Raw genomic sequence first — 11,151 nt, 5'->3', positions numbered from 1 at the left:
CAATCCAGCAATCTCATAGGCTGTGCAAGGAAGGCAATTGGAAGGGCCAAGGCTGCGAATAATGACAAGTTTGAAAGTGAAAGCAGGTAGGTAGGCCGGTGATTGACTGAATGAGGTGTTGTTATGCATGCAACCTCTCAGGACTGTGAACGAGCGGGCATGGCCTATATATAGGATGTACAAATGATTTTGAATGCACATAGCATAGGAAACATTAGCATAGGAAACCATGTGTGTTTAAAACGCAAAGTGGAATTCAGATGGCCTATCTATCATATATGATATAATCTAGATCTTCTTGGTGTGCCCTTCTCCTATAGCATGAGCAATGAACGCATTATATATATTTAAAAATAATAATAATAATACAACAATAACGCACAAAATAGGCTCTAGCCTAAGGCATACTTAGGCTTAGTTTGCTTGGTCATCGTGCTGCCGTCAGATATAAATTAAACAGCAGTTGATCCCACGCCAAATCAGTCAGCACAAACACCCCAGGCAGACATGGTGATCAAAAGACCCCAACCCCTCATCTTTTCTCAGGCCCATGCCCTGACTCATCCACCAGTCCCAAACCTCCCCATTCCTCCATTTGACCTCAGAGCCTCCACCTGGCCCTTTGGCCCTCCATACATACAGTGCCAGTCAAATGTTTGTACACACCTACTCATTCAAAGGTTTTTCTTTATTTGTACTATTTTCTACATTGTAGAATAATAGTGAAGACATCAAAACTATGAAATAACATACATGGTATCATGTAATAACCAAAAAAAGTGTGAAACAAATCAAAATATATTTTAGATTCTTCAAAGTAGCCACCCTTTTCTTTGATGCCAGCTTTGCACAATATTGTCATTCTCTCAACCAGCTTCACCTGGAATGCTTTTCCAACAGTCTTGAGGGAGTTCCCACATATGCTGAGCACTTGTTGGCTGCGTTTCCTTCACTCTGGGGTCCAACTATTCCAAACCATCTCAATTGGGTTGAGGTTTGGTGATTGTGGAGGCCAGGTCATTTGATTCAACACTGCATCACTCTCCTTCTTGGTCAAATAGCCCTAACAAAGACTGGAGGGGTGTTGGATCATTGTCCTGTTGAAAAACAAATGATTGTCCCACTAAGCGCAAACCAGATGGGACGGTGTATTGCTGCAGAATGCTGTGGTAGCCATGCTGGTTAAGTGTGCCTTGAATTAAAATAAATCACTGACAGTGTCACCAGCAAAGCACCATCACACCTCCTCCTCCATGCTTCACAGTGGGAACCACACATGCTGAGATCATCTGTTCACCTACTCTGTGTCTCACAAGACACGGCGGTTGGAACCAAAAATTGCATATTTGGACAGATTTCAACCGGTCATTGCTCGTGTTTCTAGGCCTAAGCAAGTCACTTCTTCTTATTGGTGTTCTTTATTAGTGGTTTCTTGCAGCAATTCGACCATGAAGGCCTGATTCACAAAGTCTCCTCTGAACAGTTGATGTTGAAATGTGTCTGATACTTGAACTCTGTGACACATTTATTTGGGATGCAATTTATGAGGTTGGTAACTAATGAACTGATCCTCTGCAGCAGAGGTAACTCTGGGTCTTCATTTCCTGTGATGGTCCTCATGAGAGCCAGTTTCATCATAGTGCATAATGTTTTTTGCGACTGCACTTGAAGAAACTTTCAAAGTTCTTGACATCTTCCGAATTGACTAACCATCATGTTTTGAAGTAATGATGGACTGTCGTTTCTCTTTGCTTGTTTGAGCTGTTCTTGCCATAATTTGGACTTGGTCTTTTACCAAGTAGAGCTATCTTCTGTATACCACCCCTACCTTGTCACAATTGGCTCTAACGCATTAAGAACGAAAGAAACTCAACAAATGTACTTTTAACAAGGCACACCTGTTAATTGAAATGCATTCCAGGTGATTACCTCATGAAGCTGGTTGAGAGAATGCCAAGAGTGTGCAAAGCTGTCATCAAGGCAAAGGGTGGCTACTTTGAAGAATCTCAAATATAAAATATATTCAGATTTGATTAAAACTTTTTTTGTTACTACATGATTCCATATGTGTTATTTCATAGTTTTTATTTCTTCACTATTATTCTACAATGTAGAAAATGGTCCTAATAAAGAAAAACCCTTGAATGAGTAGGTGTTCTAAAACCTTTGACTGGTACTGTAGGACATGGGATTCATGTTTCACTGGGATAAATTTAACACAGCGGGGACCTGCCAAGTTCTTTGGGGCCATCCACTGGACACTGACTGTGACTGCCACCATGTCAATGCCACCATTGGGGGCAATACCACCATAGGTAGCCTCTCACAAAGTGCAAAGTCTTTTACCAATAATAAGACGCTGTTATTAGGCCTGGGCTACATCAGCGACATATATTCAGCATTAAAACCAGAACCCCCTAAAACCTAAATCTACTTACAAAAAAGGTTGAACATTTTACTATGGTATAATATTGCCTTGAACGTAAAAAAAATGTGAAGGGTAAGGGTTCATTCTCTATTGAGGCTTCGGTCAGTATCCAAGTCTGCGTTATTGTTTTATGTGTCGCATTTACGTTCAATTGCATATGCATAGTAGTATTATGCATAGTATTGACGTCAAACGGAAGGACGCGGATGGTAAACACATGATTCTGACAGTGTATGTTTGTGTTAAATTGGGGCTCATAGACTCGAATGTTAGACTCAACGTTCATATCGGTTGATAATATTGGCGTCAGACTGCTGAAGGTAAAATGACCAAGGACAGGGAACGTTTGTGTTATTGTATCGTGTGTGACTTCCTGGTGTTTACAGAACACTGGAGCTATGAGATAATGATATCAGTGCCGGTGTTGTGCCGAAAATCTCCCCCCTGCCAGAATTCTCCCCCCATTGGCGTGATCGCGCACACACTCAATTCTTCATTGCTGCGACTTGCTTGCTACTTGAGATGTCTGATCTTAACTCCGTTGTCAGTTTAGCCTACATTTCACTGATCTTAGTAGCAGAAAGCATGTTTATTTGTATCCTTAAAGGCAGCTGTCAATGATTACGTTAGGCTGCGTTTCATTATATTTTAATGGCGGTTTGATCGAGGGGGAGGCACTATTAACGTCTGCAGTTTATGGTTTGGCTATTTGTTTCAAGTGTATTAGTCTATAAATAAATGGTTTTGCCAAAATTCGTCATCTCTCCCATGTCTTATTCGACTAGTAGTTGTTCTGAAATGTTTATTGCTGGCCTACATTTTACCCCCTCCTCTATGTTTAAAATAACACAAATACATTAATTATTCATCTTGGTTGCCTACGTGAAGTTTGTTCTATATAAAGTATTTGACCCTAATGTGTGCCACATGAAATATTCGACTCTAGTGACACAATTAAGGAAATTAGAAGGGGGGAGTATTTCAGCAAGACCATTTCTTGCCTGCCGAACCCCCCCCCCACCTCCTTCTAATTTCCTTAATTTTGTAACTAGAGTAAGCATTTCAGAACAACTACTAGTCGAATAAGACATGGGAGAGATGGCAAATTTTGGCAAAGAGGTTTATTTATAGACCAATACACAAATAGCCAAACTGCAGATCAAACCGCCATTAAAATCAAATGAAATGCAGCCTAATGTGATCATTGACAGCTGCCTTGAAGGGTACAAATAAAACATGCTTTCTGCTACTAAGATCAGTGAAATGTAGGCTAAACTGACAACGGAGTGAAGAGCAGAAATCTAAACTAGCAAGCAAGTCACAGCAATGAAAAATTGCGTTCACGCGAAGGGGGGGATTCTGTCAGGGGGGAGATTTTCGGCACAACACCTGTTTAGAGAAATCAGTTGTAGGAGTTGAGCATGTACCAATGAATGGCTGCATTATAGCTGTTAACATTGATGATGAATATGAGTATGATGCATGAAATGTTAAGGCACACGTGTATGATAGCATGTACTATGCTGTCCTCGAACTGTTGTCTATTAATGTAATGTCTTGTCCTGTTTCATGTTTTGTGTAGACCCCAGGAACAATAGCTGCTGCTTTAACAGTAGCTAATGGGGATCCTAATAAGATACTAAAATACTAGTTACATGGTGTGTAAAACAGCGCCCATATTGTTATTCCCGAAGATAACAGTCATTAGAATGAATGAGAGGGTCCCCATGCTTAGTACATGCACTCGGTCTTGTTGGCAAGAAAATATGAATCTCTGTTATTTGATGCAGTTGAGGTAAATGTATGTCATTTTCTTCTGGTTCTGAACTCATTTGGACAAGAGGTTCCATTCCAAGTCTCTCGATATTCCCGTGATTTCGCCCCCCTCCCCTGTTCTAGAATCGGAGGCTTGAGGGTGACCACGCCTGCGCACTGAGCACCATACTGCCGAGGTTCATTTCATGGGTATTTGGAAAGGCTGGGTGAGGGAGTGAGTGAGCGAAAGGTGGAGAGTGCTAGGCTTTAAGGTTCACACTCTTTTTAGGCTGGCGGCTGACCTAAGCGTGCGCCCCCCGACGAGAACGATTTCGACCGTGCGGAGGCTAGTGAAAGCGACTGGAATGAGAGAAGAATAAAGTGAGAGCTGATTTAGGAGTAAAGGAACGACAAGCAGAGGCACCGCGGCGGTAGACACCAGCCAGACAGCCGTTAGCTACGGACGGAGAGAGAGAGAAAAGGAAAAAATTAAAAGGAGGACGGTTTGACATTTGTGTAAGGCGCACAGAGTAACCAAATTGTGGAAACCTTAGTACACCGGGTAAGTTAGCCTACTTATCATAACATGAATATAAAGGGCGTAATCTTGCGTGAGAATAACATTGCATATGCACATGGCTGCTCATAGCTGTCACGTTATTTTCATGCTACATAGCTGGTCACTTGTGAGCATTGTGTGATGATAGCCTAGTAATAAAACAACATTATATCGTTGGATAACCCTCCAGCCAATCGTTGTTTCCAGCTTGATAAACAATATGCTGTTAAATTGGCCCTTGCTCACTAATAAAGTTTTCGCTACGTATCATCCCACTACATGTATTTAATCCAAATAACTGGTGGTACGATTTTACGCATAGAAATTGACCCAAATAACTTGGACCGAAACTCATCCTGCAGGTATGCACGCCGAAGCCTTATCATACGCATTAGCGTAATAACTATACTCTAGTAGCCTACATTCAGATTAGCAACGTCGCCTATTCAATGTATCACAATTAAGATATCTCCTTGTGTGCTTAACGTAACAATGTAACACACTGAAATGACCACGCGCTAATGACCACGCGCTAATGCAACAATGTTGTACTTGGCTCTCGACTGGAGCGGAGCCCCCAGTTATAGTGGGCCTCAGCCACTGAGCACTGTTCACGCATGCAGCGATGCCGTCACTGACAGCCGGTTAACGTTTTGTGCGCACTAGGCCGCACTCGGCTCCAACACTGCGGAGCAAGACACGCGTGCTATAAAAAGGTGGCAGCGACAGTTTTTCTGTCACTAATATGTTAAATTAACATATCCTTATTATTAATAAGTGTTTACGTGAGTCTCTTAATCTCAAAGTGGCCTCGTGTGTGTCAAGCGCCGTCGATAAGATGCAACCAGTATAATCAGTGTCGTTTACCAGGCTATGGCTGCAGACCGAATTAAATCATAGTAGATTACTTGGAATATGGGGCCGGCCGTACTTTTGTAGAGTATTCTCTTGAATGGGCATTACTTTCCACCTTTATCTTTGCCATTATTCTAATAGCAAGTTGACCTTTGTGATATTCTTGACATTCTAACTGAAATGCAAGACGCACCCGTGCGCTGGGCCTTTCCTTGAATCGCGTCCACTCTTCCGCCGCCACATAATCAGTTACACACACTCAGCAAATAATACACCTGCTTGTTTCCATATTTAATTATTTTGAAAATCTTCCTATTTTTCTGTCAATGGCGCAAAAATAACAAAGATAAGGCCTATAAATGATTGAGTAAACTTTTATATATTTTTTGCTTATGGTGAGTAGGCTATGGCTGACTGGTCCAGGTGCCATATCTCTGTTACTTTATTTAGCTCAGTCTGCTCTTTTTCTCTCTCCTTAAGGCAGTGAACCAGCTCTTCATACATTTTGTATTCAATTAATAATGTTGCATTTCTTAAAGTTCTTAAGTAAAATATGTAATTACGTCGCTGGTCATTTGGACAAATTGAAAATGATTATTGAACATTCACAGAGGGAGACAGTATAGACCGACTGCACACTTCATTACACTGTAGGTAATCCTTTTGATTTAGATTACTAATGTGTTCATTGTTAATAATAGGAAGTTTGCAGGAGTACACTCCCTTTGTATACATTTATTCTTTAGCAATGCTTTTTAAACGTCTATTTTAGACTTATCAACAAGTAGCTCATTTCCAAAGCATAAGCCATAACCAATATGTATTAGAATGGAGTTAGAGGCATGTAGACCACTTGGAGTCATTGGTCTCTGCCCTGAACTGCCCTCCCACAGGACTCCTCCCCCTATGGCAGGACTCCTCTGCCCCCAACCCCAGGACTCCTCCCCCAACCCCTGAACTCCCATCCCCCTCCCCATGACTTCTACCCCAGGACTCCTCAGTATTTGAGTGATGCCATTACCAGTGATGTCATTACCAGCAGTGTCATTAACCAGTTCTTAGTCCTCGTTAACCTCTCTCCATATCCCCCTTTCCCTCTCCCCGCTTTGACATCATGGGCTCGGGATCAGGTATGGCAGACGCAGACGTCGACTTCCAGACAGGCGATGCCGGGGCATCCGCCACCTTCCCCCAGCAGTGCTCGGCGCTGCGCAAGAACGGCTTTGTGGTGCTGAAAGGACGACCCTGCAAGATCGTGGAGATGTCCACCTCCAAGACCGGAAAACACGGCCACGCTAAGGTCAGTGGTGTCCGACTGTAGCCATTTTTATAGCTCTGGCTAATGAGTGATAATAAAGATGTTGTGTTCCATGCAGACATAATTACATTGATCAGAGTAATGAGAAAGAGTAGGACGTTAAGACTTTCCTCCAGTCAAAAGAAGAAGACTTTCTCACATTTGCAGCGTTATCCTGAACTTCACACTATATGTCTTGTCTATGTGCTGTGTGTCTATGTGCTGTGTGTCTATGTGCTGTGTGTCTGCCAGCTCCATAAACAGTTTTGTGTTTTGTTTTCTTTATGGGCAGGTCCACATGGTTGGTATTGACATCTTCAACGGCAAGAAATATGAAGATATCTGTCCCTCCACCCACAACATGGACGTCCCCAACATCAAGAGACTGGACTACCAGGTGAAGGGCCAAAGTAGTGAGGAGGACAGAAAGGACGGAGGGAGAGAGGGAGAAGTAGAGAGAAAGAGGTATTGCCAGTTTGAGTGAGATGGCCAGTTACCCAAAACTCACTCTCTAACTGAATGGCCACGTCACTGGGGCAAATCTAATCAAATAATAGATGTCCCTTGAGTATTCTGATTCCCTATTTCTAATTCTCTGACTCACGCCCCTGCCTCAAATCAAATCCAATTTCATTTCTCACATGTGGCGAATATAACAGGTGTCGACGTGCCCTTGTTGACGCACACTGGAAGATCTGAGGGGATTGATTAGGTGTCAACAGTATCGTGGAAACTCCCTCTAGTCTATTTACAGGCTAAATGGAGACATCAGCATTATTCCTGTACCAATCCAGTGGGAAGGTGAGGGAAAGTCCATGAGGGTAGAGGAACGCATCGTAGCATTTGTGCTGATGTAGGTGAAGGTCATTATTTAGTAAAACACAGGGATGGAATGCTTTGAGCTACACCAGCACATGTTCCATTCTTTTTCATGGTCCTTAGAGCTGGATAGGGAACCTCAAGTAGGTAGCTGTTCTTTCCCTTGTGCTCATTTTCATTCTCTTTGGGCTGGGAGACTGTGGGTGGGGGTGACAGTCAGTTGATTGGAGGGCACAAAAGAGCTCAAATTGGTAGACTGGCAGTGCATTGGCATTCACAAAAGGTGCAGAAACTAAAACAAAGAGTCTATTTCATATATGGTCTCTTTATCTTTTCTGTCATTATAACACAACCTTATTCTCATCTCTTCTTATCCTTTCCCTCCCTCCTCACTTCCCCCTGCAGTTGATTGGGATCACGGATGGTTACCTGTCTCTGCTCCAGGACAGTGGTGAGGTGAGAGAGGACCTGAAGATGCCAGAGGGAGACATGGGCAAAGAGATCGAAACCAAGTATGACGCTGGAGAGGAGATTCTGGTCAGTGGTGTTCCCGTTTCCTCTCTTCTTGTTGTTCATGTTCTTGGTTTTTCTTGTTCTTCTATGATTCTCCCTGGAGAGAAAATTACATTGATTTTTTTTTATTGAACCTTTTGTTAACGAGGCAAGACAGTTAAGAACAAATTCTTATTTACAATGACGGCCTAAACCGGCCAAACCCGGACGACATATGTCCCTTTTTAGCATTATGGTTTTGTAAGACAGTGTTTCATAGCTCTAATCAGGTGTGTAGATAGACATATCTGATTCATGTTTTCCTATCTTCTTCTGATCCATGTACTCAGTGTGTGCTTCGTGGAAATTCCTTACTTATAGGTCGTTATCAATACAACGTCACAATAGTATTTGATTTGTCTGCTGGGGGGCAAGGAGACCTCCGGTTCATCATCACCTCTTGACCACAGTCAGAACTACACATTTCCGATTATTTCACATTTAGCTCTATCATCAGAGTTAAACAGCAACATGTTTTTTCAGATATGTGAGGGTAACCAAATCCATTTGGCATGTAGCTAGCTAGCTAAAACAAACAACATGTGCCATTTAGCTTGCTTCATCAGAGAGTAGCCTTTCGGGAAAGAGCTTGTCTTCATCCTGGTAAAGTTGTCAGTCGGACGACATCTAGTTTATCTGCTGAAAGTTTGCTTGTTAAGTAGCCATATTGACTTGATACAGTCGGAAGTTTACATACGGTTAGGTTGGAGTCATTAAAACTTGTTTTTCAACCACTCCACAAATTTCTTGTTAACAAACTATAGTTTTGGCAAGTCGGTTAGGATATCTACTTTGTGCATGACAAAAGTCATTTTTCCAAAAACTGTTTACTGACAGATTATTTAATTTAACTCACTCAGAATTCCAGTGGGTCAGAAGTTTACATGCACTAAGTTGACTGTGCCTTTAAACAGCTTGGAAAATTCTAGAAAATTATGTCATTGCTTTAGAAGCTTCTGATACACGAATTGACATCATTTGATTCAATTGGAGGTGTACCTGTGTATGTATTTCAAGGCCTACCTTCAAACTCAATGCCTCTTTGCTTGACATCATGGGAAATCAGCCCAGACCTCTTGACATTATGGGAAAAACAAAAGAAATCAGGCAAAACCTAAAAATAAAATTGTAGACCTCCACAAGTCTGGTTCATCCTTGGGATCAATTTCCAAACCTGAAGGTGCCACGTTCATCTGTACAAACAATAGGACGCAAGTATAAACACCATGGGACCATGCAGCCGTCATACCGTTCATGAAGGAGACACGTTCTGTCTCCTAGAGATGAACGTACTTTGGTGCGAAAAGTGCAAATCAATCCCAGAACAACAGCAAAGGACCTTGTGACGATGCTGGAGGAAACGGGTACAGAAGTATCTATATCCACAGGCTTGCAAGCCGAAGAACACCATCCCATCCCAGGAGGGACTGGTGCACTTCACAAAATAGATGGCATCATGAGGGAGGAAAACTATGTGGATATATTGAAGCAACATCTCGAGACATCAGTCGGGAAGTTAAAACTTGGTTGCAAATGGGTCTTCCAAATGGACAATGACCCCAAGCATACTTCCAAAGTTGTGGCAAAATTGCTTAAGGACAACAAAGTCAAGGTATTGGAATGGCCATCATAAAGCCATGACCCTCAATCCTATTGAAAATGTGTGAGCAAGGAGACCTGTGAAACTGACTCAGTTACACCAGCTCTGTCAGGAGGAATAGGCCAAATTTAACCCAATTTATTGTGGGAAGCTTTTGGAAGGCTACCCAAAACGTTTGATCCAAGTTAAACCATTTAAAGACAATGCTACCAAATACTAATTGAGTGTATGTAAACTTCTGACCCACTGGAAATGTGATGAAAGAAATAAAAGCGGAAATAAATAATTCTCTCTACTATTAATTTGTCATTTTACATTCTTAAAATAATGTGGTGATCTTAACTGACCGAAGACGGAATTTTTACTCGGATTAAATGTCAGGAATTCTGAAACTGAGTTTAAATGTATTTGGCAATGTAAACTTCTGACTTCAACTGTAAGTTATTAGCGAGCTAGCCAATTTGACATGGCCCATCAATCAATGTAGTATGTCTGTCAGCAGCAATCGTGATTAAACACTATTTAAAAACAATGTTGAAAATGGGATAATGTAGGCTAAGTAGGCCTGTGTTGGTTGGAGAAAAAAGTACATTATTTCTACAAACCAACCACTATGTGTAGCCAACTGTAAAAAGTTTATACCAGTAGCTTGCAAAGTAAACATTATCAGCCATCAGTAACGTGACATCGGCAAATGTTCCCTTCTGCTGCTTGACAGGCAGACCCCACAATGGATGGGGAATGAACCTAAACCACTCGTACTTGTCAGGTATAGTTCACTTTTTTTATATCACTCAAATATCCATTTAATGGTGGCGAATATTGAGACATATCGTGAGGCTCTACCCTCATGTATCTGAAATTACATGATGAATGGATGTTTACTGATCATGAAAAGCATGCAGTTATGTCGACTTTCTGTAAGTTTATAATTCTGACGATAGAGCGAAATGTGCACAATTGTTTTGCATGGAATAATCTGACATTTGTAGTGCTGACTGTGCTCTTCAAGAGGTGATGACATTACAACCAAATAGTTAACATTTCTATAATAATCCCTTGAAACCGGCACTCGGTTGTCAATGGTTTTAGAGAGGCTGCAGGTTTTCAAGCCCCCCGGAAAACAAATCAAACGCTCTGCAACTGATTGTGATGTTTTATTGGTAACCCATTACAGCTGTTATTGTCACATTGAACCCGTTTACTTCCGGGAATCGAATGTCCCTGTCACAAACTGTTAAAAATATCAGAGCACACACTGGTTTAGCAGAGCAAACAAATGCCCT

General features: G+C 41.8%; 1 protein-coding gene across 2 annotated transcripts in view; it reads left to right on the top strand.

Moving 5' to 3' along the window:
- The first annotated feature begins 4,372 nt into the window (after positions 1-4,372).
- Positions 4,373-11,151, top strand: part of LOC124014168 (eukaryotic translation initiation factor 5A-1) — an 18,143-nt gene continuing 11,364 nt past the window's right edge. Inside the window, exons 1-4 of one of the 2 annotated variants that reach the window (XM_046328927.1) lie at positions 4,373-4,745; positions 6,728-6,897; positions 7,187-7,291; positions 8,119-8,250. In XM_046328927.1, coding sequence (XP_046184883.1) covers positions 6,730-6,897; positions 7,187-7,291; positions 8,119-8,250 — 405 coding nt within the window. In that variant the 5' untranslated portion in view covers positions 4,373-4,745; positions 6,728-6,729. The remainder of the gene's footprint in view (positions 4,746-6,727; positions 6,898-7,186; positions 7,292-8,118; positions 8,251-11,151) is intronic. The other variant, XM_046328926.1, reaches the window with a different exon arrangement.

This window comes from Oncorhynchus gorbuscha, linkage group LG25 (assembly GCF_021184085.1).
Source record: "Oncorhynchus gorbuscha isolate QuinsamMale2020 ecotype Even-year linkage group LG25, OgorEven_v1.0, whole genome shotgun sequence".
Classification (NCBI taxonomy): domain Eukaryota; kingdom Metazoa; phylum Chordata; class Actinopteri; order Salmoniformes; family Salmonidae; genus Oncorhynchus; species Oncorhynchus gorbuscha.
Note: the sequence above shows the minus strand (reverse complement) of the source record. Positions and strands in the feature narration are given on the sequence as shown.